Source organism: Podarcis erhardii (genome assembly GCF_964252035.2).
Source record: "Podarcis erhardii genome assembly, chromosome: 11".
Taxonomy (NCBI): Eukaryota; Metazoa; Chordata; class Lepidosauria; order Squamata; family Lacertidae; genus Podarcis; species Podarcis erhardii.
The window spans coordinates 20,395,890-20,422,171 of record NC_138501.1 but is presented as its reverse complement, the minus strand read 5'-3'; the positions used below and the strand labels follow the sequence as shown (position 1 = coordinate 20,422,171).

Genomic DNA, 26,282 nt, shown 5'->3' with positions numbered 1-26,282 from the left:
TCTTATTTTACCATTGGGGAAAATACAGTGGGCCAGCAGTAACTTCCACCCACGCTTTGGGTAGCTGCATTAGGCGCTCCAGTAATGACCGGCTTCCCTCACTGGCAAAGGCAGATTGCAGGCCAGGCCAAGGTGATGTATAGGATTGGTGGAATTTGAAATGCTTTGTTTGAAACTTTGTTTGAAACTTCATAAAACCACTGGGCGTGCACAGTTACAGTACTTGCGAAACGATCCGACTGTAACCTATTGCTTCCTAAGTAATAAAATGACTGGACTCTTATCTTCTCCCGGCTCCTGAATTTCATTGGTCAGACTTAGGGGTTTTTATAGCGTTTGACGCCTTGCAACAAAGGCACACCTTTGCCTCACCCAAACCCCCTCTAGCATGGTGGATTAGGGGTTTGGTTTGCTCTGTCAATTTGGGGCTTTGTCATGTTTCTCTTTTCTACCCAACCAGGAGCCTGTATGTTTTGCTGAAAGTGTGAAGCAGACCTGAGTAAAAGCCAAGCTTTATGTTTCCATAGACAGGGATCTACCACTGCTTCTTCATCCCAGCATGTAACCTGAATACCTGCAAACACCTAGCAAAGTCCTTACTCCAGAGGAGGCTGACAGCAACAAAAGGCAAATGTCAGGGAGGGCCATACATAGATATTTCTTTGAATCTCGAGACTTCCCATCATCCCCTTCATGGGTCCTATTGTCAACATTTTCAAATGCATATTATTTCATAATCTATATTTTGTATCCGTCCATATTGTCCATAGTGTTTGTTACATGACAAGTGTTATTAGAATCCTGCTAATGTTTTCATCTGCTTACAGCGGTCTCCTAAATAAATTATAAATTTCGCCCATTCTTTCTTGAAATTTTTGTCTTCTTGGTTCCTGAGTTTTCCAGTCATTTTTGCCATTTCGGTGGAGTCCAACAGCTTGCTTTGCCATTCCTCTCTGTTAGGGACTCTTTCTTCTTTCCATCTCTGAGCTGGTAGCATCCATGTGGCTGTTGTTGCATACGTAAAAAGTCTGCTCCTTTGGGATATCGGTACCTACAATTCCTAACAAAAAGGCTTCTTTTTTTAAAAAACAAAAGTTATTTTAAACATTTTTCCCCCAAATTCATTATATATCATTTTTCAGAATGTTTTACTACCTTACACTACTGCCACATATGGTAAAAGGTACCTTCTTTTTTCTTTACATTTCCAGCAGGTGAGACCTGTGGGTTTGGACGGTATACAAATTAAATAAATAAATAACAAAAATATTTTGGTTGGTCCTAATATTGTCCGGTGGATTTAAAAACAGCTTTCCCCAGTAAATATAGAGAATATAGGGACAACGAAACGCTCTATATTTTTCTTATCTCTAGGTTAGCAAGGAAGCGGGCTGGCAGAACGAGCCACGCCCCTCAATAATATCAGGCTTAGGGGCGGGAAACCGCCCGCGTCACATGACCCGCCATGGAGACGAGTATGCTTCAGGGCGGCGGGGTTTGCTTCCGGTTAGCACCGGAAGTGAAGCCTGAGGGGGGAACTTGAGGGCGCCGCGGCGAGGTCTGCCCTGTTGTTGCTGTCAAAACCTCTTGACGTTCCTGGGTCTCCCGGCTCTCTCCTCGCTTGTGGCCCGATGCATCCGCGGCGCCCCGAGGGCTTCGACGGCCTGGGCTACCGGGGCGGCCGAGAGGAGCCGGGGGGCTTCGTGGCCAAGCCGGACCTCGGCCACTGGGTCAGCACCCCGCCTGACATCCCCGGCAGCCGCAACCTCCACTGGGGGGAGAAGACCCCGCAGTTCGCGGCAGGGACCCCGCTGGGGGCGGCGGGCTTCAACGAGGACTCTTACGCGGGGAGCGTGGCCGCCGGCTCCGGTACGTATAAGGAGGAGGAGGAGGAGGCGAGGCACGCGCCGGTTAGACGGGGCCTGGGCCCCAAAACCAAGGGGCCCAGGAGAGCCCAGCATCTTCCGTGGGTCGCATATATTCTTGCTTCCCACGCTGGATGTCCGTCCCCACCCCCACCCCCCAAAAATCGCCTTTTCTGCTTGCAAAAGGCCACGGTTGCAAAGGCCAACGTGCAGATTCTTATGCTCCTGGACGTTCCTATACGTGGTTGTTTTTTTTCCCCGCCTGTCGTAGAAACAGAATTCCCTTCTTTCTGGCAAATTTTAGCCCCGCAACAGTTTGGTGCTCTGCATTCTTTGGAGTTCGGACTGTTTCGAGGGTGCTGGATTGCAAGTGAGGCTCTTCCTAGCGTGATGAGCCAGAGGCATGCTTAGTACTGTATGCTTTTTCATTTTCTTCCTCCTTACGGTTGGTTCATACTGTATTTCGATTTGGAGTTTTTAAAGCAATCAGTGTGAGTCCTAGAGCAAGTGTTCTCCTAACCTGTTGTTCGCTAAGAGCTCGTGATGTTGTACAATCTCTTCTCTTTACCCAATTTTTGCAAGCCAGTCTCACTAGAACCAGTTTTTTCTTTTCTTAAGTGGTACGTGTTCCTTTTACTCTCTAGAAAAAATAGTGCCTGTTAGGAAAACATTAGTAATCTATAACAATATATTCTCCACCCCACTCAAATGCTGCTCAGAAAAGCAGCTAGTCCACTTACTTACCTATACTTTTCCTCTGGGTGATACAGCAGTGGGGGTTGGGCCCACCTGTGGTTTGTCCCCTGTAGGCCCAATATTTGTTGTCACACAGCCTAGAGGGGGAGTCACAATAAGCGAGATGAGGAGGTAGATGCTCTGAAGTCTTTGCATAATCACTCATCCCACACCTCTCAGTGGTGCAACCACAAAGAACTAGGCAAGTGGTACAGTGGTGCCTCGCAAGACGAAATTAATCCGTTCCGTGAGTCTCTTCGTCTTGCGGTTTTTTCATCTTGCGAAGCACGGCTATTAGCGGCTTAGCGGCTATTAACGGCTTAGCGGCTTTAAGAAAAAGGAAACAAACTTGCAAGACGTTTCGTCTTGCGAAGCAAGCCCATAGAGAAATTCGTCTTGCGGAACGACTCAAAAAACGGAAAACTCTTTCGTCTAGCGAGTTTTTCGTCTTGCGAGGCATTCGACTTGGCAGGGCACCACTGTAGTTGTGAGAAGAGGCTGTTGCTGCTGCTTCTTGCTTATCGACACCTTTCTGTTTGGGAAGCTGGGTAAAGGTACTGTGGTCTTGGCAGCTGTCCAGCAGTGTTGACCCTATGATGCTAGCTCTATTTATATCTCTATGTCTCCAACCAGGAAATGTTGGCCCAAGGTCACCAAATAAGGATCATGGCTCAGTGAGAGTTGTAATTAAGCAAATGTATGTCCCAAATTTGTCATAGACTAGAACAAATTATAGGGATGTGGGTGGCGCAGTGTAAACCACTGAGCCTAGGGCTTGCCGATTGGAAGGTCAGCAGTTCATATCCCCGTAACGGGGTGATCTCCCGTTGCTTGGTCCTAGCTCCTGCCAACCTAGCAGTTCAAAAGCACGTCAAAGTGCAAGTAGATAAATAGGTATCACTCCGGCGGGAAGGTAAATGGTGTTTCCATGTGCTGCTCTGGTTTTGCCAGAAGCGGCTTAGTCATGCTGGCCACATGACCCGGAAAAACTGTCTGCAAACAAATGTCAGCTCCCTCGGCCAGTAAAGCGAGATGAGTGCCGCAACCCCAGAGTCATTCGCGACTGGACTTAACTGTCGGGGGTCCTTTACCTTAACTTTTTAGAATAAATTATATTAGCTTACTTGAGAAATTTAAGGCAAACAGTTATTGATTTATTATATTTTGTAAATATCTATGTGTGTATTTGTTCCTTTACCAGACTAATGCAAATTTTGGATAGGGTCCTTCTCCCTGTGTTTTGTTGTGTAGCTGATTAAAACTAACAGTTGTTTGTGTTGTCTTTCTGTCTTTCAGAACAGTTGAATAGATTTGCAGGCTTTGGGATTGGCCTGGCAAGGTAATATCACAATTATGTAATTCATAACATTTTTAATAAACACAAAAGCACTTTTTCCCAATCCATATCTCTGTACGTGTGTTAAGGTTGCACATGCAACTAAATGCTTTAATATTTTCATTCAGCGTAAGCAGAGTTTTCTATCACCTTTCAAAAATGTATTCATTACAATATTTATATACTTTCCAAAGTGGTTTACAAGCAAGTAACAAATACTGTAATACAAAGGCAACATCAGCAACATCCAGTTATCAAACTCAGTAGCCATCGAAAGAGTTCAGCCAAAAGGTAACTTCTTAAAAAAGGTGTTGCAGCTCTTACAAGGAGAAATGTATGGGGGAGTTGTCCTAACCTGTACTGATAGAAAGTTCCATAACTTGGAAGTACAACATCTCTATTCTGAGCTATCAATATTTATACTTCTTATAAAGGAAGCAAAGCCTTACAACTTGTTCATGTCAGACATGTGGGCTTATATAGGAGGTGGGGAGAGTAATTTCCACAAGCAACAGACTTTAATGGACAGAGTTCCGGTTGCTTTTACAGGAAGGGTAGAACAAAATGATCCAAGCAGTAGTGACATGCAGTTGAATCTGATGCTTGCGGTTTAGATTCTCCCTAGTGACTGTGTCTAAGTCAGACCAAATGTGAGCAACTTTTATTAGCACAGCATCTGGCAGAGGCATTGTAGTGAACCGCTGTTGGTTTGCATTCCAGAGACTCTACCTTAGGGCTTAATTGACCCTTCTCAGTTCAATGGAGGGTGAGAAAAAAGAGTTATTTGCTACCACCACCACCTCCTCATAGGCCTGCAAATGAGTTTTATGGCGCGCTCAGACAGATTTAGCATAAGTTTTCTGCCACGACTCTCAAGTTGGCTCCCCATGCGCTTCCCCTAACTAAACTTGACAGCTGTATGAAGCACAAGGACAGAAAGTTGCAATGTTATATAACTCTATTTCTTTGGCGGTATAGCTCTAAATAGCCAGAATTTTCTGTACAAACAAGAACAGTATCGTTCATTTGAAACACAGTTACAAAGGACCCAGTATATTGGTCCGATAGAACTGTGACGCAGAATCCTTTCATTGTATGGGGATTTTTGGTTATTTGGTGAATAAAACTCGGGAGAATTCCCTCTTTGGCGAAGCTTGGCAAGCACTCTGAGGTGGGCATTTCCAGTTGCCCACTATCATTGTGGCTGTTTAAACTGCTGCTCCTTGAAGATTCTACTATTACCTTAAGGGAGAGTAGCCCCTCCCCCTTAAAGTGTGCTGCCTAGCAACCAGCATCAGGTAACACAAGATGTTTTGATCCCTACTGGTCAAGGCATTCCGCAGGTCTTGGTTCTTCTCAGGGGCAGGGGTGACTGATGAAGCTTCGGCAACGGATCCTAATGTAAAATGTCTGCTCTCCAGGCCTTAAATGTTTCCTGCCTATTTGTTTGTTTCCTCTTTATAACTTATTGCATAACTGCTGCAGGCTGCATGGGAAATGAATGTGTCACGTCATCAGAATCTTCTCTAGGTCCAAGCTCAAGCCATGTGTATCTGTCAGATTTGGGTTTTGCATAGTAAATATTGGGGACATGGGTGGCACTGTGGGTTAAACCACAGAGCCTAGGACTTGCCGATCAGAAGGTCGGCGGTTTGAATCCCCGCGACGGGGTGAGCTCCCATTGCTCGGTCCCTGCTCCTGCCAACCTAGCAGTTCGAAAGCATGTCAAAGTGCAAGTAGATCAATAGGTACCACTCCTGCGGGAAGGTAAACGGCGTTTCCGTGCGCTGCTCTGGTTCACCAGAAGCAGCTTAGTCATGCTGGCCACATGACCCGGAAGCTGAACGCCGGCTCCCTTGGCCAATAAAGCGAGATGAGCACTGCAACCCCAGAGTCGTACGCGATTGGTCCTAATGGTCAGGGGTCCCTTTACCTTTATAGTAAAAAATTGTGTAGACTTGGTTCTACAGTTTGGCTTCTGTACTAAATAGCTGCTACAGTGGCAGAACTATGTGTTAGGGTGTGCTGCTTGGTGTTCAGGTGATAACAATGGCAAGGAGAGCTTTTTATGAGCCCTTCCTCTCAGATAAGGATCTGGCCACCACTATCCAAGCACTGTTAACTTCCTGTCTAAATTACTGCAACTATATGCACCACATTGGAGATGTGGAAATGGATTGAAAGCTTAATCTAATGCAGAATTATGTGGCTCATCTTATTGATAAGACCGGGCTACATAGAGAGCTCTAACTTGCTTGCATTTGCTGCCTATTTGCTTCTAGACCCAATTCAAGGTGATGGTGATCTTTTCTAAAGTCCTGAATAACCTGAGTTCAGCATACCTTGGGAATGGAAAAAGAGGCATGCTTTGCCCTTTGCCCCCAAAAGATGTATGAAGGGAAAAGTCCTTTCCCATTCATGCTCCACACAGTGGAATTAATTGCCAAGGAAGCCCACCTAGCCCTGCCTTTAATTTGTCTTCCACCAGATTTTTACAACTTTCTTTCAAAAGGTTTTTGCTGACGTTGGGTAGAATTATATAGTCTAGCAGTTCTGTTTTGTTGCTCGTATTGCTGCTGTTGGGTGTGCTGCTGCCTTTACTATTTTCCTTCCCCCTTGCCTATTACCTCAGCCAGATGCAAGGAGTATTATTATTATTATTATTATTCAGACACATACATTTTTATTTCTGTTTTTATCAATGGAATGCTTTAAATGAGGTTTTAGGCTGTTTAAATTTCTGCTTAAGTATCATACATGACTTATTGTATCAGTGTTGTTATAAGTTGTCTCAGTTGCTTGGGCAGCTCATAGATGCTAATTATAAAAAGCTGTGAGTGAACTTGGAGGGTTGGATCCAGACTTGCCAGGAACAGAACTCTGCTAACTTGACCCTTCTTTTGGTAGAAAGCGGGAGGCTCTTTCCCATCGTTTGCCCTGCAGCCTCCCATAGCCCCCTGAAAACCTATTTTGGAGGATTGTGGGACCCTCTGGAACACCATGGGAGATAGCACTGTGGACTAGAGGAGGAAGGGAAATTTAGCAAAGATCTCCTTCTCTTGTTTCTCCATCAAAATCCCTTCCATGAATGAAAGGGCAAGTCTACATCCAACCTCATGAGATCTGAGTGATTTCAAGATATTCTGTAAAGTTTATCTTTTTAGTTCTTGCTATTATACAAATTATTCTGATAGATAACCACCTTGCTTTAGAGTACCAAAGCATTTTAATAACATTTTGTAACTTAATAATACTTCAAAGTTATGTTGATTACTAAAACAATATAATAATAACACTTGTTTAGTGTGCCATCTTAATTGTCTTTTCCGTGTCTGTTGAAGACTTGCTTCTTTTGACAAGCTTTCTAAGTAGAGATTTTTATCCCAGTTGGTATCGGTACTGAGTTTGAAATTATTTTATATATATATATAGTGGTTTTTATATATGCAATTGTTTCATGTATGTTTTATTGTATTGTGAAATTGCTTTGAGGTGCTTCATAGGAAGCGGTTCATAAATGAAATAAATAGTAATAAGTGGGAGAAAGTTCTGTGTTTAACATAATTGTTTTTCCAAAGTTTGTTTACAGAAAATGTGCTGGCTCATCCTTGCATTGTTCTGCGTCGACAGTGCCAGGTAAGTTGTTGTGAGTTGCTCTCTCACATGTGTCTTGTTGGCCTCACTTAGGCTGCAGTCCTCAGCATATGCTCCTGGAGTAAGCACCATTGAACAGAAATGGGATTTACTGCCAAGTAAACATGGATAGGCTTGTGCTTTTAGTATTGTGCTGTATCCAACTAAGTTCTACTCACAGTAGACCTGATGATGTTATTGGGCCTACATTTGTCATATGCACTAATTTCAATGGATCTATCTGGTTTATGACTATCTTTGGATACAGCCCATTTAATTTTAATGTCACAGAAAATACTGGATTTGATTGGCTAACTAGTGGCTCTCCAAATGTGGACTCCAACTCCTGCCAGTGGGCAAGGATAATGGGATTTACGGTCCAACATGTTACCCTCTCCTGGATTAGACATTTCCTTCAAGTTGCAGCTAAAATATGATATTTGGATAGCACTTCAGCATGGATTGTATTTGAGTGATCCTGTAAGTCTTTAGGGAAACAATTGAGATAGTGTTGTGGAGTCAATTACAATATGTTATTATAACATGTTAATTATACCAGTTACAAATGTTTGTAACTGTATGCATGTATGTTTGTTTTTGCAGGTTAATTACCATGCCAGGAATTATCATCTCACTCCATTTACAATTGTCAACATTATGTATAGCATCAATAAGGCCCAGGTAGGTATTTGGTGTCTACAGATTTGTTTAAAGAGAAATTAAATATAACTACCAGTTATATACTACTTTAAGTCTGATTCCTACCCCTGTCCCCCAAATGCAGTTTGCGAGTATAAAAATATGGCAGATAATGAATGCATATACGCATAGAAGTCACTGTATAGAAATACTAGTTGCAGGAAAACATCAAATACTGGGTTAGATTATATAGCTATTTTCTTCAAGCTATCGTTTTAAATTTCAGGGGCCCAGAGCTCTTTGGAAAGGAATGGGGAGCACTTTCATTGTTCAAGGCATAACCCTTGGAGCAGAGGGCATCATCAGTGAATTCACACCCTTGCCCAGGTAATTCTCATTTTTCTCTTACATTAAGTAAAAGCAGTATTTGTCCATCATGTCTCTTTGGGATAGTCTCAGAAATTGATTGCATCAGTTTAAATTAAAACTCAATGGGCGACACTGCAGTCAGGGCCCACCTGCATGCTTCCAATAGGCCTCTGGCTGGCCACTACGAGAATGACATGTTGGACTAGAAGGGCCTCTGGCCTGATCAAGCAGCTCTCTTTTTAAGTTCTTAATGTCATGCAAGTGGACTTCCACTCACACAGGAGCCTTTTCCTTCCTCTCTTCCCTCAGCAACCCCCTTTCTGCTCCAGGCAGTATTTGTTCCAACCCTCTGGAAGGCACACAGTTCTGCCAACGGTATCTGTTCTACTAGTGGACAGATACTGATGGATTTCATCCACCCACCTTAGGTCTGACCAATTGCTGCAACGTTTGCATTAGTAGAACTGTGCAGCGGAATATGCTTAGTTTTGTGCCAAGAACATGGCATTGCAATTCTGTTTAAAGTCTTAGGTTTCCAAGAACATATAAAAGCTGGCTTGAATTAGTCCTATTATGGCAAATCTGAATGACCAGAGGTGATGATATCTTATACTTGGGAATATCCCTGGAATAATAGTAGAACCTCCTTGTAGAATTACAGAAGGCCTTGTTGAAAAGAGTGGCATAAAGAGCAGGAAAGGAAATGAGCATGATGACATGGATGAGATCAACAGCCAAGAAGCTGTGGAATACGTTTGCCATTAGTAAATAGGGGCCTATAGAAGATGGTTGCTGAAGAGCCGCAAAATTAGACTATGATGTCTTCAGTAGACCCATTATCTGGTCCCAATCCTGAGAGCAAGCTCCACTGAATTTAGTGGAACTGACTTTTGAACAGGCACGGTTAGGATTGCACTGCAAACTGATCTGTGTACCTCTTTAAGATATATTTCTGGTGGCGTGTTAATTGTATAAACAGTAACTGAGTCTTCCTGTGAATTAGAGCTCTTTTTTAACACTTGCTTTCCTCTCCTACTGGAAGCTAAATACACCTCAAGAGTATCAGATGCTCCCTATGTTTCCAGATTGAAGACTATTTGACCTTGAGCAGCTGATACCATTTCTTAGTAGTTTTTTCCCCCTGTTGGCCAGTGTCTCTTCCAGTTAAGATGAGCTGTTTTAGCTGTTAAGTAGATCCAAGCTGATTACTGTATGTGTCATTCAAAGAGTAAGCTTGTTATCTTGGCAGTAGCATTTTGAAATCCAGGAACAAGCCCAAAGTAAAGTAACTGTAGTTTTTTAGCGAAAGTAGAAATCCAAGTCTGCTGCCTTTTTGCTACTGAATGGAAATTGGCATTGCAAACTATGTAAAGCATTTGAGAGTGTGAGCTTCGCTGTATAGCAGAGTCACTACTTGGCTCTGCATGACCTCAAGGAACATAAAGCAATATTTTAAATGTAACTAGCCAGTAGTTAGTAAAGGAAGACTCATTGACATGCTGATTATTGCAAAATGAATGAAAATAAGTCAATACAATATAAACTTTGCATTTTTAAAAAATTCTGATAGCCGTAAGACGCAGTCGTTGCACTGTTCTAGTTGGTAATTTACTAGATTGGATTTAAATGAATCCTCAGTAGGAAACTATAAAACTCTTCAAAAAGGTATAAATGCCTGTTACCACTAATAGGTAATGAAATATCCTTGCAGAGGTTTGCTTCTTTGTTTCTTCCCTTCCCTTGCGCCCCCGTCACAGTTGCCCAGCTAGTTATAAGGATCTACACATTTTGTCTTTAGATCGTACCTGGTGCTAACACTGATAGTGTGTTAAAAATCTATGAAATCTGTATTAATAGTTTATGGAACAAAACCACTATATTACAAAAGTTTAAATTTAATAAAGTTCTGTAGCCTTTTGTGGTTCAACTTGAAAAAGGCCCAGAAACAGGTTCTTCTGTTCCTTTCTTCTTCTTTTTTTAATGTATTTTTATTAAAGATTTTCTTCTTTTGTGAGAAATGTTCTGTACATGTAGTGGCTTTCTTATATGCGGTGTAATCTCTGATGTAGAAATGCATACCATAGCACTGTTCAGGCAGAGCTTTGTAGGCACCGGTGTCTCTGAAAACCTGTAGATTATGAGCAATATCCAACCCTGCACAAACAACTTGGCCATCTCCCCTTCACCCCTGCACCCTCTGGAACAGATTTTTGCCATTGCACAGGGAGGGCTGCCGACAGGAGAGGAGAAGAATTTCCGTCATGTGAGCAGAAGTCTGTTCCGCAAGCAGACTGGTGCTATTGGGTGTTGCCTGTTGTGCAAGTCATTTCACCATAAGATATAAAGGAGGGACCGGTATCTATGCCTTGAATTTTGGTTAGTAACCATTTATTGCCAATCGCTACTTTATTTTTTGTAGAGAACTTTCATATAAGTGGAGTCCCAAGCAGATAGGAGGACATCTTATGCTGAAAGGGTATGTATATGTGTTAAATTTACTCCCAATTTTTTTTTAGTACAGAAGGATGTTATTATACTGCTGAAAAAAGAACCAATAGCAACTTAATAGTGCAAATATGAAAAAAAAAGATTAATCAGCAATATGGCAAAAACCTTTTTTTTTTTTAGCATTCTGAAGTGTCAACTGCAAACTGAAATATATAAAAAGTTTAAAAATTGTCCAGTAGCACCTTAGAGACCAACTAAGTTTGTTATTGGTATAAGCGTTCGTGTGCATGCACACTTCTTCAGACGAAAGCCCATACCATGCACACGAAAGCTCATACCAATAACAAACTTAGTTGGTCTCTAAGGTGCTACTGGAAGGAATTTTGTTTGTTTGTTTGTTTCAACTACGGCAGACCAACACGGCTACCTACCTGTGATCAAAGTAAGTAACTCATATTAGTAACTCCCCTCAGATGAGCACTGTAAGGCCAAGCAGTGCTATCACACAGCAATAATGAAAGTTTCAGTAGGGAGAAATGCTATTGCAAAAAGGAACGGTTGCTGTCAGTCATTCTTTATTCAGTGCCAGTGTGTCTCCCCGCCCCCCCAGCGCATTCAAATTGGGGGCTTCTGCACTAAGCAGATACACTGAAACAGAAGTCACCAGACCCTACTACCCTCCTAAGAAAAACCCCACCCCACCCTCCCACTATATATAAGGGTCTGGTGACTTCTGTTTCAGTGTATCTGAAGAAGGTTAAATCTTTCCAGGTTGTGTCCCACGGCGACCTGGAAGTAATGGAACAGGTTATTTCCGGGTTTCGCCGCTCGCGCATGCACAGACGCTCAAAATGACATCATGCGCATGCACAGAAGCGGCGAATCGTGACCGCAGACGCGGGCTGCATTCTGCTCAGGTTGCGAATGGGGCTCCAGAATGGATCCCGTTCGCAACCAGAGGTGCCACTGTATTTCACTTCAGGATCAGACTCAATTTGGACCATAGCTGGGATCTGGGGATGGAGTCAAATGCTGATTTCAGGTCCATAAAGGCCACAAAGAGTTTACCCTGTAGGTGTCTGGTATACTTCTCAGCTAGGAAGGACAGCATTAGACAATGGTCTGTTGTTGAATGATTCTCACGGAAAGCTGCCTGGGCTTCAGATAGTATATTATGTTCATTTAGAAAAGTTGTCAATTTGCTACTGAGGAAATGGGCATACAGTTTCCCAATTATTGAGAGCAGGCTAATAGGCCTATAATTGGAAGGTACATTTGGGTGGCCTCTCTTAAAGATTGGAACTACTAAAGCATGTTTCCAGCTATATGGTACCTTACCAGAGTTACTTACTGCCGTAAAGAGTGCTGCCAGAAGCGGAGCCCACCAGTGCTGGTTTGATGTAATCAACTCAGCTGGGATAAAGTCTTTCCGCGGAGCCTTTCCACTCTTCAGATTCCCAATTAATGTATGGACTTCCTCCACAGTAACCGGCCTCCAATTAGGGAGCAGTGACAATTGTGCCCTGTCATCTTCCTGTAAACTGGAAGGGAGGTTTGGATTTTCCATAAATATATTTCTGAAGTGGTTCTCCCAAACCCGAGCTGGAATGACACAGCTGGGGGCTGTTGAACTATTTTTCATTGAGTCGGAGACCAGTTGCCAAAATAGTTTAGTTTCATTGTTTAGTGAGGCATTCAATAGTAGGGACCAGGAATTTTGTTCGGACTGCCTTTTTTTTGAGGCCAAAAGGGCTTTGTACTCTTTTTTGATTTTGAAATAAGATTGAGGTAAGTAGCTTAATCCAGCGTTTCTATAGGCCAAATAGGCGTTCCAAATAGGCGTTCCTTAAGGCTTCCTTCTTTGTGTGGCACTCTTGGTCAAACCAACTGCGCCCTTTAGCAGTGCGTGGCTTGCCGGCTGAGTTTATGTTAACCGAGACCACATCCTGCAAGGACTCAATGAGATTTTCATAAGCTGTCAGGGAGGAGTCTATTGATAAATTGTTTATTATAATTGATCTTAACTCAATTGCAGTTTGTGAATTCAATCTATTCTCAACTGCAATTGCTATCTCAGGTGTCCATTTTTTCCTACGCAATGCTGGATCATTTGCTTTGACTATATCCTCATGTTCTATGTGAGAGTGCTGAATTGAATTTTGGCCAGTAGTGGAGATGATAAGAGGTAAATGGTCACTTTCAGTCCTATTATCTATTGTAAATTTTTTAATTGATTCGAAGCTGTATTGATTTGTAATGTTTTGTTGGTCTCTGGACCGTAATAAAAATTGTTGTTGTTGTATTTCACTTAATATGCATATTGAGAAGTAATGCCATAAGATTCCATATCTACTAAATTAATCTTGGATGTGGATTCATCTTACCGTTAGGAGGATTTTAACAGCACCTTCCCCCACCTAAGCCAAATAATTTAAATCTTAGAAACAGGGCTAAACTGATTTAAATTAAAGCCTCAGTTTAGATCATGGGTAGGCAAACTAAGGCCCGGGGGCCGGATCCGGCCCAATCGCCTTCTAAATCCAGCCCACGGATGGTCCGGGAATAAGCGTGTTTTTACATGAGTAGAATGTGTCCTTTTATTTAAAATGCATCTCTGGGTTATTTTGGGGGCATAGGAATTTGTTCTTCTTTTTTCTCTCCAAAATATAGTCCAGCCCCCCCACAAGGTCTGAGGGGACAATGGACCAGCCCCGTGCTGGAAAAAATTGCTGACCCCTGGTTTAGATGGACTGTTGACTGTAGCAAAAAAACCATGTCATTATCAAAATGATAAGTGTCTGTGCTTTCCTCTAGGCTGACTTGCTTGATAGCAATGCCTTTTTATTCTGCAAGTCTGATTGAAACAGTACAGGTAAGTTAAATGCTTTTTGTCTGCTGTCAGGTAACAGTATTTGGGGAATCGGAGGTCAAAGTATCCTAGCATCAGCTGGCCTGAGCTTTGGTATTCTGTCTTTATTTGCATTGCCCCTAGAAGAAGAGATATTCTGCTTTATTAAAAGTATTTGATACAAGCAATATCATGTTTTGTATTACTAGTTATTTTTAAATTCACAGCAAATAATTCCTACCTCTCAAGAGCTGATTTCAGCTAATTTCTTTAAATGGTTTTATTTGGATCTGGAAAATCCAACACAAAGGTTTTTAGCAGGTGCCAAAAGCTGTATCAATGGGCAGGGAATGACATCTGAACTATATGGTGAGGAAAACTCTCTTAATGTATTGAACTACCTGTCAAATTTGATTGGGCTTGCATGTTCCATCACTCAGTAAGTTTATTTTCTAGTTTACTGCTTTTCAGTTTGTGCCTTTCCAAGCCACTTGGTGGCGCACCAGTTACTTCAAAGTTTTTTGGCTTGGGGGTTTGAAGAATATAGGATGAAATTGAGCAGCTGATTTGGTTCATTTCTGTGTTCAATTAACCACAGTAGTGCAGCTCTCTGTGTGTGTCCTCATGCTTCCAAAACATCCTTTGAGGTTTTCACCCGCATATTTTGAAAAAACACCGGTTACTACAACGTGAAATTAAAAACCTGCACATGCTTATTTCTTTCTGCTTGGTGTTCTCTTAAACGAGGAATGAAATGGCTCTTGGTATCATGAGAAATGCTTGTGATCAGGATCGGAGCTCAGGACACCAAGAACTGTGCAACTTGTTCTACATGCTCTATCTTTTCTGCAGCCCCCTGTGCCACATGGAAAACTCCTTTTGGTTTTAAAAAATAGCCCTTCGTGTGGTGTGGTGTTGTTTGATAAATGCCCATAGCATCTTTAGATGCACAGGACTAGTTGTCAGGTTCTTGGGATCCTGACCATGGATTTTTAAAATTATTAATACTGCTGAATTTCTGCTTGTGTTTTATACAGCCTAGTAGAGTTCAAGGAAGCTAGTGGGTGGAAACAGCCCTCCCCTCCCTCCCTTCCTTTTCCAAAATGGGTGTGATATCTTTTAGAGGCGTAATGTCAGCTTGGTGGGAATAGCTTCAAACTACTACTTTCCTTTGCCATTTAGCAAGGATATAATTGGAAACACCTACTGACGTATTGGCAAATCCCCAAACGTTTCCAAGGAAACGTTTGTTCATACTGTTTCCAATGACCTAAATTGTTTGGGATCTAATTTGCTCTGTTCAATACACATATGGAGAGGTTAGCGTGTATCTGTACATTTACACGTGAGTGAGATAAGGGAATGTGGTTATGCACTGCCTCAGCTTCAGGATCTGTCCTTCCAGTGAGCACTCAGGGCTGACTTCCTTAAGAATGGAGAGGTTTGATCTTCTTGCAGTCCATGGGACTCTCAAGAGTCTCCTGCAGCACCATAATTCAAAAGCATCAATTCTTCGGCGACCGGCGTTCTTTATGGTCCATCTCTCACTTCCATACATCACTACTGGGAAAACCATAGTTTTAACTATATAGACCTTTGTTGGCAAGGTGATGTCTCTGCTTTTTAAGATGCTGTCTAGACTTGTTAAAGGTGAAGGGACCCCTGACCATTAGGTCCAGTCATGACTGACTCTGGGGTTGTAGCGCTCATCTCGCTTTATTGTCCGAGGGAGCCGGCTTATAGCTTCTGGGTCATGGGGCCAGCATGACTAAGCCGTTTCTGGCGAACCAGAGCAGAGCACGGAAACGCCGTTTCCGCGACGGCGTGAGCTCCCGTTGCTCGGTCCCTGCTCCTGCCAACCTAGCAGTTCGAAAGCACGTCAGATAAATAGGTACCGCTCCAGCGGGAAAGTAAACGGTGTCTAGACTTGTTAGGTCGGTCCAAATCTTAACCACCACGTCTAGGGTGCGTGCTGGTGGAAGGTAAGTGTTAATACAGAAAAATGGGACTTCTGCCACTGCACTAACCTTAGTGGCAAGAAATATTCATAAAGGAGATCTGACTCCATAACACTAATTTCCCCAGCCAGATCCAGTGAAGTAAAGGAGGTCAGTCCCCCACTTCCTTGTCCTTTTTGATGCCTCTTGCTGCAGGGAGACTATGCTGAGAGTATCCCTGCAAATGTGGGTTATGATCCTGTTGCTGAAGCTGGTAATGCATCATTTGTTTATAAGTAACAAAATTTTTAAAATGGCAAAAGTCACAACTTCTGGACGTTTATTCATTGGAAACACTGTGGTGCTTTTTTCTTTTTACAGAGCGAAATCATTCGGGATAATCCTGGGATTTTGGATTGTCTGAAAGAGGGCATAGGCAGAGCAATGGGCTTTGGAGTGCCCCATAGCAAGCGGCTCCTCCCTCTCCTGGCCCTGGCCTTTCCGACTGTTCTACACGGAGTTCTTCATTATGTGATCAGTTCCATTGTTCAAAAGTTAGTCCTGCTCCTCCTCAAGAAAGAGAATTCCCCCAGCCTTCCAGCTGAGAACTCGAGTTCTGTGCAAAGCATGCTGGATGCTTATTTTCCGGAACTTATTGCCAGCTTTGCTGCCAGCCTTTGCGCTGATGTGATGCTCTACCCTCTGGAGACAGTTTTGCACCGTCTTCATATCCAAGGAACACGCACCATCATTGACAATACGGACCTGGGATACGAAGTCCTCCCCATCAATACCCAGTACGAAGGAATGAGAGACTGTATCAATACCATAAAGCGCGAAGAAGGAATATTGGGGTTTTACAAAGGGTTTGGGGCTGTAGTTGTACAGTACACCTTGCACGTTGCTGTTCTGCAGTTCACTAAAATTCTTTACTCGACGCTGCTCCAGAATGTTTCTTAGAAGGTGATGGGTGTGGCCACTCAAAAGTCCACGTATTCAGGCAGTAGGTCAGCAAGTGAAAGCTGCGAGTTTAGAATCTACAGTAATGGTTTTCTCCTTGCCAGCCACCTAGAATGTTCCTGTGTAAATAGATGTGCGTTGTCCCAGGCCCTTTATGAAATACTTAATCAGAGAGCGAGCGAGAGAGAAATGAAGCATGGAAGTCTATACAGGCCAGGGCTTTTCAATATTGAAATGTAAATAAACTATTGCAACATCTTTTGTAAATCTGTATCTGCTGTGTAGAGTGTGATTTTCCGATTGCTGATAAATCCTGCACAAACTCAATTTGAAATGAATGATAGCTGTGATCTTGTTCTTGAAGTCTTGTCACTTCTCAAAGGGACTTGCACTGAGGACTGTGTGCCTTTGCTTCTGTCCGTAGAATTATTTTGACTACATTTGAATGCTCTCAAAAACCAATGAACTTTGACAACTCTGCTGAAGGGTTTTGCCATATAACTGCTGTAACAAGGATTAAAATTGCTATGGTTACGAGTGTGAATGTAGAAGCGGTTGCTATTCCAGTTTTTCCACATTGTATTCTTGTTAATTTACAAATGTGACAATGAGGCTAATGGTAATGAAAAGTGTGAAGATTCTAAAATATTATAAGCAGTTTATAAATACATTGCCTGACCACTACTAGGCAAACACCATAAGAACACTTGAAAACAAATTCCATTGAAGTCTGATGGATTTTATTTTAAATAAATGTGTTCTAAATAAGATATGTCTTATCCCAAGATATGCTTTATTATTTTTTCTATGTTAGCACAGTCATGGCCCTAATTAGATCATGTTTTCAAATACCAGTCAAAAGTATCTTATTTTATTTCTATGGCTAGTAATAATAAATAAAGATTTTTCTGATTCTAGTATAATAAAAAAGCTTGCCTTTTAACATTGCTCATCCCCTGCTCCCCAAAGAGTGAAGTTCTTTTTAAAGAATTTTGGCTGAAATTGGTGGTCTGCCTGTCTTATCAATCAGTGTCCTCTCCACTTATGACTTCAGCTTTTTAATCTTTGCTTAATTATTCTTCTGGGAAAGGTGGTTGTAGCTGTAGAGCAGCACTCTGTTGCTTGTCAGTATAATATTCCACCACTAAACTTAAAACTTTGGCTTTATTAAAAACCAATTCCGATCATTAAATGTTTTATTTTGCTTTGATAATGGAAGTATTTAGAAGGATGTTTCTAATTCACTAGCATGCTGAAAACAGGTTCTGAAAAGTTCCTGCTTACCTCATAAATTAACAAGTGGTATTAGAGAATTGGTATAGCTGTATGAATCTAGTAAATGTGCAAATTTACGCTATGTATAAATGTTCTTATTTAATAGAAAGCAAATGTTGCATACACATTGAACTGTTCTGACACACATGAAAATAGCACTGAAAGAAAGTATTTGTTCTGCTCACTGTTAGCAAACATTTGGGGGTGTCTTAAGCCCTTGGATATTAGGATGGAAGACAGAGGAAAACTTCAGCTGTTCTGCATCTGGACTGTTTGGCAGAACAAAGCAAATACTGCAAACAAATTACCTAAGAAGAAGAAGAATTTTAGGGGGGAATTGACTTTTAAATGTATGTTGTAGATGTACTATCTTCATGCTTTTAAAGGGATCTTGAATGCTTTTAAAGGATGGTGCACTAGTAGCACTAAATAAAACTTTAAAAACATAATACTGTGATGAGCCATGGGTCCTGATAACTTAATAAATTTGTTTCACCTAGACAGGATGCTAATGACATTAGGGGGGAATCAGAAAAATAGTTGGCTGAGAGCCATATCATCTTTTAAAACTTGATATATACTGTGTGTACATTAGAGGTGTCCCAAGCTGAGAATGCAGCGCATATTTGGCTAATTTGGGTTCATCATTGGAGAGGGAAGTACTTTTTCTTGCATGTTAGCCTTTTGCAACATGTGAGGTAATTAAAGTTCAACAGGAACACATTTGACTCCTGGGGTTGTATACAGAAATCAGATTTTTGTTCATAATAATTTCTCAGTTTTGTACAATGAGAGGTTCTCTCAGGATACAAGCATTGTTATAGCTGTTGGTGCTTCAGAAATTGCCTTTATACAGTATTCAGCATTCTCAAAATGCCTGGGGGGGGGGGTGCTGTTTAAGAGCAAAAAAATAAAAATAAAAGGTAGTTTGCTAAAGCGAATCAACAGTAAATATTTTTTAATATAAAATAAAACAGCCCTGACAGGAAACTTAGTCCTTATTTTTATTAAAAAGAATTTGAAGGCAGTATTGAACTAAATAAAGGTAAAGGGACCCCTGACCATTAGGTCCAGTCGTGACTGACTCTGGGGTTGCGGTGCTCATCTCGCTTTATTGGCCGAGGGAGCCGGCGTACAGCTTCCGGGTCATGTGGCCAGCATGACTAAGCCGCTTCTGGCGAACTAGAGCAGCGCACGGAAACGCCGTTTACCTTCCTGCTGGAGCGGTACCTATTGATCTACTTGCACTTTGACGTGCTTTCGAACTGCTAGGTTCGCAGGAGCAGGGACCGAGCAATGGGAGCTCACCCCGTCGTGGGGATTTGAACCGCCGACCTTCTGATCGGCAAGTCCTAGGCTCTGTGGTTTAACCCACAGCGCCACCCACGTCCCATATTGAACTAAATACATGTGCTTTAAAGCAAAATAATTATTAGGCTGCCTACATTACGGCAGTTCTACATGTGTCCACTCAGCTCACAGAGGAAGAACAATGAGAATGAAATATTCTGAATTATCCAAACAGTGGAAGACACAACATATGATATTGTGGCCTGCCATTGAAAATCTCCTTAATCCAGTAAAACATGCAGTGAGCAAAAAGGAGGTGACTTCTGCACACACGCAAAATCCTTTCTGTTATACCTCCTCATGCTGCTCTGTAGAGTCTCTCAATGTTTTGGAAAACAGATGGGGAGAGAAAAACAGATGGGAGGAGAATTGGTGAAAATTACCACCTGCTCATGGAAACCTGCTGCATCAAATAGCCTATCAGCAGAGAAACAATCAGATACAGCCAACAACCTTACATGCCTGATTCTGATAACTTTGGTCTTGAGTTTGGGTGGAGTAGCTTCACGGAACCAGCAACAGTTAACAGCCCCAAAGGGACCAACACCCTTTGGTTTCTCTCCTTCAGGATCAGCAGCTATGTTTAAATGAGTGTCAGGGATAGGAATCAGCTAACCAACTGCTCAGCCTCTTTGTAAAAACTCGGCCACAGACTGAGCTTGCCTGTTGGAGCGTTGGTCTCTCTAAGAGATTCGCTGGAGTTCCTAGCCAGCTGGAAAGAAAAGCAATGGATTTGCTAGTGGAGAAAGGGGGTGAGAGGTGAAGAATGAGGAGCCAGATGCTTCACATCTCCTCTCCCCACAGTTACTCTCAGCAGCAGCCAGACAAATCTTTTCTATCACCTCATTCACTTCTCAGAGGAGGGAGAGCCGGTTGCTGAAAATACTCTGGTGTGTGGGTTTATTTAGGTATGTAGACTCTTGGTCTCATCCAGCAAGGAAATTCTTGCTGTATTTGCAGGCCAGGACAGGAGGTGGTGGTGGTTAAGTCTTACCTTTCTTTGGTCACATGAATCTCCCCCTGTCCCCAACCTTTGTTTCCAAGACACTGGAAAAATATCACAAAGCGATCACCAGAACGAGACTGGCATCCGAAACAGGAGATATACATATTTTTGTCTTATTGGCACATGGTTTTCATGTGACAGCTCTGTCTTGTCATTTGTTTTCTAAGGAAGCACTAATTGTGAGTGGACTTTCTGTACATATATACTGTTGGGATGCAAGGGACCTGGAAACAGTAATTAAATGGAATGGGTGTGTGATTTTCTGAAGTCAAAATGGTTATGAAATAATCTTACTCCATGAGACACACACACACACACACACACACACACACACACACACACACACAAAAGCAGACAACCATCAAACTATTTCTCATTGAAGAGGGGAGGCTGTGATTCACAACCCCTGGGACCACTAAATCTTGAGGTGTGGCAGTATAGAGAATCATAGAATTGGAAGGGGCTCCAGGGGACATCTCGTCCAAACACACTGTGTCCCATCCAATTTGAAACCATACCAGACCCTGCTTGACTTTGCAAAGTTGCTAACAGTTTTATTGCTGCACCATAATTGTTAAAATGATTGATAGAATATGAGATCCTAACAGATTATTCCTTTTTTTTTTCCTTTGTAAGAGAAACTAGGGGTTCAAATATGTACTCTAAGAAATACAGTGGGACCTCGGGTTACATACGCTTCAGGTTACAGACTCCGCTAACCCGGAAATAGAACCGCAGGTTAAGAACTTTGCTTCAGGATGAGAACAGAAATCATGCTCTGGCGGCGTGGCATAAGCGGGAGGCCCCATTAGCTAAAGTGGTGCTTCAGGTTAAGAACAGTTTCAGGTTAAGAACGGACCTCCAGAACGAATTAAGTACATAACCCGAGGTACCAGTGTATAAGCTGAGCGGACATGAATCAACATGAATCAAACCGGGCCTTAGACCCAGTAAAATAATATGTATCTATAGATCTAAATAGTAATCTAAATTGCTTTCAGCAGAAAGTTTAGTGTTTCCAATATTATTATTTTTTAAAAGTTGATTAGTAGCATGTGGGACTATGAATCACCTTTCCTGAGACTGGCAGAAAAGGTTACAAAGCATTGTTTCATATTACTGCGTCATTTCCGCCCTCTGCACCTTGAGTATTGATCATCAATGCCTTGTACCAAGTTATAACTGAGAGGATGTACATAAAGGATACAATAAAAACCCTTCACTCTGCACCTGTGATGCACCTGCTTAAGCTGCTGATGAAACACGCCAATTGTTCTCTTGCACACTCAGAATTCTTTTTCTCCCGTGCTTATCACCATCTTAGTCAGCAGGAAAACAAACTTTATGAATCAGCATAATAAAAGGTTATTGACTCATGTGAGGGTCTGTTTTTCAGTTTTGCCCTTTTCATCAATACAGTGGTACCTCAGGTTACATACGCTTCAGGTTACATACGCTTCAGGTTACAGACTCCGCTAAGCCAGAAATAGTGCTTCAGGTTAAGAACTTTGCTTCAGGATGAGAACAGAAATTGTGCTCCGGCGGCACAGCAGGAGCAGGAGGCCCCATTAGCTAAAGTGGTGCTTCAGGTTAAGAACAGTTTCAGGTTAAGTACAGACCTCCGGAACGAATTAAGTACTTAACCCGAGGTACCACTGTACTAATCAGACCGATGGGCTTGGATTTCTGATTAATGAAGATTGAGGCCAATAGACAATTCACCCAGTTCCTTAACAGTGACATTATGACCCACCACCATGTGCCACCATGACCCACCATGTGCCAGAGGGAGGGGGCATGGGGTCAAGCCCCTTATCAACATGGAACTTGCTTTCCCCACCCTCCACCTATTGCTGGGCTCCTATCATTAACATATGCTGTTATTTTCCCCCCCAGAGATTTTTAACACGTGGGACACAGCTCACCCACCTAGAAATATAATTTGCCCCTTCTGCCAGTGGCGTAGCGTGGGTTGTCAGCACCTGGGGCAAGGCAAGTGATTTGCGCCCCCTAACCCGTGGATTTGCCCTAACCCCAGAAGTTGCGCCCGGTGCAGCCGGGCCCCCCTGCACCCCCCACGCTACGCCACTGCCTTCTGCATCCCCCAGTCAGAATTCCCCCCCCATGCCACCATAGGCCACCTTAGTATGTTTAAAAACACCTGTTCCCTCACCTCCCGGTTTTTAAGGCTGCGTGCACACCGTACGATTAAAGCGCATTTAAAGCTCATTGCTTCCCCTGCAAAATCCTAGGATCTGTCAATTACCCCTTATAGAGCTATATAGTGGTACCTTGGGTTAAGTGCTTAATTCGTTCCAGAGGTCCGTACTTAACCTGAAACTGTTCTTAACTTGAAGCACCACTTTAGCTAATGGGGCCTCCTGCTGCTGCCATGCTGCCAGAGCACAATTTCTGTTCTTATCCTGAAGCACTATTTCTGGGTTAGCGGAGTCTGTAACCTGAAGCGTATGTAACCTGAAGCGTATGTAACCCGAGGTACCACTGTAATTCCCAGTACCCTTAACAAAATACAAATCCCAATATTTTTCAGAGGAAGTCGTTTGCTTCAAATGTATTAGACACCTCTGAGCCAAACTATACGTATCTCCTTTTCATCTGCAGAGTACCTTTGCTGTTACACTGAAGAACAGTGGAGAAAACAGCAAAATTTACTCAATACTCTCAGTCTGTCTGCCTCCCCCCCCCCCCATTTGCAGACAGATTCTGCACTGAAAAATACTGTTATAGATTTGAGGGGACCCCCCCAAAACCCTAGAAATTAATAAATGGTAGGATTTTGATTAATTGGGATATGGATGAAAGCACAAGCTGCAGAACTGTGCTGGACAAGGAATATCTGGGCTGGCTTATGCAAACCAGCCTAGTGAAGATCCCATCTGTTAACATGACAAAAGGTGTTGTATGGCCTGGGGAGACAGATGTTGCCAAGGTGATGGGGTGTGTGCTTTAAGTGGCAGGAAAAGAGAGTTTGTTAGCAAGGTGTTGTGGGAAGAAGAAGGAGAAAGAAAAGACTGAGATCCATCTTGGGCAGGCTGGCTGAAGGCTGGCTGGGAGAGATGCCTTGGACTCCATGGCTGCACTACTGTGGGGGACAAGCTCCTCTTGAAATGACCGTGCTATAAGATCTGGACTCCCTCCATGCAGAACGAAGGTGTAAATAGGTGAATAAATCATATTTCTTAAAGTTATGATAGTCTCAGTCGTATCTTGATTCTCCAAAGGAACACAGACCCTGGGTAAGTGCCAAGAATCCCCTGGGATCTTGCTATCTCTCATCAGAGAGTGGGGGTGGCACCCAACTTTTGTAACAATGCCCTCTCCTGATAAAGGCTGACAAAGAAATGTTACGCATGGAAAGATTGATAATACTCACAGCTAATACTCACATGCAGTTTGGCCCTCACCACAAAGCATACCATTATCCACCAGACTTGCACTGACCATACTTTTCCAGCGTCCCAGACTGATAAGCTCTTCCCATCTTCCACCAAGGGTGTTGAGTCCTCTGTCACTGTGCATTCTTGGGATGTGAAAACACCCTTGTTACTTTTCAGAAGAATGGAGCAAACATTCCTGTCTTAACCCAAGGGAAACCCAAGGGCTTTAGTTTTGACGCAAAGCATTTCCAAGTAGGGTTGGCAATGTCCTGTTTCTGAAATCCTAGAGAGCAACTGTTTTTTATTCTGAGTTAAATAAACCAGTGGAGTGACTCAGCAGTAGGAAATTTCCTTTGTTCCAGTATCACCTCTCATTTTGTTTATTACTCACATGTGATAGTAAAAAAAAAATGAAACATTTGCCTCTTGGATACATTCCCTCTTTTGCGTCAGTAGTTAGTACATACTGGCAACCAGTCTATGTGGCTCTTCAAACAAGCCTAATATTTCATGTGTCCAGGCATTCCAAGATAGTGTGAGTTGGTTTTAATGATGGTTGCATCCACTCTGCTGAATGCTCATTGCTTTGTGTTGCATTCTCCTCAGAGTAGAACATAAATAATAACTGTCATGGATAGGTAAAAACCAAGCATCAATAAGCAACAGACTGGGCAAGAAACCAGGAAAACTTTCTACCCTCTCCAAATACTTATCCAGCCTCAGGAACAAGTGGGAACAGGGGCAGAGAGGCATCCTGAGGGAGGAATTGACTCATACAGGAAAACTCTTATCCATCACTCCCAGAGGGAAGAACCATAGGAAGCTGCCTTACAGCAAGGCAGACCGTTGTTCCAAATAACTCAGTACTGCCAACAATGGCTGGCCCCTTGGCAACAAGGTTGTTGTTGTTTAGTCGTGTCTGACTCTTTGTGACCCCATGGACCAGAGCACACCAGGCACTCCTGTCTTCCACTGCCTCCCACAGTTTGGTCAGACTCATGTCTGTAGCTTCGAGAACACTGTCCAACTATCTCATTCTTTGTTGTCCCCTTCTCCTTGTGCCCTCCATCTTTCCCAACATCAGGGTCTTTTCCAGGGAGTCTTCTCTTCTCATGAGGTGGCCAAAGTATTGGAGCCTCACCTTCAGGATCTGTCCTTCCAGTGAGCACTCAGGGCTGATTTCCTTCAGAATGGATGGGTTTGATCTTGCAGTCCACAAGACTCTCAAGAGTCTCCTCCAGCACCATAATTCAAAAGCATCAATTCTTTGGCGATCAGCCTTCTTTATGGTCCAGCTCTCACTTCCATATGTCACAACTGAGAAAACCATTGTTTGTTGTTGTTTAATCGTTTAGTCGTGTCTGACTCTTCGTGACCCCATGGACCAGAGCACGCCAGGCACTCCTGTCTTCCACTGCCTCCCGCAGTTTTCTTAAACACATTTTAGTAGCTTCAAGAACACTGTCCAACCATCTCGTCCTCTGTCATTCCCTTCTCCTTGGGCCCTCCATCTTTCCCAACATCAGGGTCTTTTCCAGGGAGTCTTCTCTTCTCATGAGGTGGCCAAAGTATTGGAGCCTCACCTTCAGGATCTGTCCTTCCAGTGAGCACTCAGGGCTGATTTCCTTCAGAATGGATGGGTTTGATCTTCTTGAAGTCCATGGGACTCTCAAGAGTCTCCTCCAGCACCATAATTCAAAAGCATCAATTCTTCGGCAATCAGCCTTCTTTATTGTCCAGCTCTCTCTTCCATACATCACACTGGGAAAACCATAGCTTTAACTATATGGACCTTTGTTGGCAAGGTGATGTCTCTGCTTTTTAAGATGCTGTCTAGGTTTGTCATTGCTTTTCCCCCAAGAAGTAGGCATCTTTTAATTTTGTGACTGCTGTCACCATCTGCAGTGATCATGGAGCCCAAGAAGGTAAAATCTCTCACTGCCTTCATTTCTTCCCCTTCTATTTGCCAGGAGGTGATGGGCCCAGAGCCCATGATCTTAGTTTTTTTAATGTTGAGCTTCAGACCGTATTTTGTGCTCTCCTCTTTCACCCTCATTAAAAGGTTCTTTAATTCCTTCTCACTTTCTGCCATCAACGTTGTGTCATCTGCATGTCTGAGGTTGTTGATATTTCTCCCGGCAATCTTAATTCCGGTTTGGGATTCATCCAGCCCAGGCTGGTGATGTAATAGCCTTCTTCAAATATCTGAAGGCTGTCACATGGAAGATGAAACAAACTTGCTTTCTGCTGCTCCAGAGAGCAGGTCTTGATTAGGATTCAAATTACAAGAAAGGAGATTCTGACTAAACATTAGGAAGAACTTTCTAATGTTAAGACCTGTTTGACAGTGGAACAGACTGCCTTGGAAGGTGGTAGACTTTCCTTCACTGGAGGTTTCTTAAACAGAGGTTGGATGGTCGACTGTCAGGGAATATTTAGCTGTGATTCTTGCATTGCAGGGCGTTGAAACTCTACAATTCTAT

At 42.8% G+C, this 26,282-nt stretch overlaps 1 protein-coding gene across 1 annotated transcript; it reads left to right on the top strand.

Moving 5' to 3' along the window:
• Positions 1-1,508: 1,508 nt before the first annotated feature.
• Positions 1,509-17,538, top strand: SLC25A46 (solute carrier family 25 member 46). The gene is made up of 8 exons (XM_081880543.1): positions 1,509-1,869; positions 3,897-3,939; positions 7,515-7,572; positions 8,173-8,250; positions 8,495-8,595; positions 10,997-11,053; positions 13,840-13,897; positions 16,192-17,538. The coding sequence occupies exons 1-8, from the start codon at positions 1,632-1,634 to the stop codon at positions 16,768-16,770; spliced, it is 1,212 nt and encodes a 403-aa protein (XP_081736669.1). The 5' UTR covers positions 1,509-1,631; the 3' UTR covers positions 16,771-17,538.
• Positions 17,539-26,282: the final 8,744 nt, after the last annotated feature.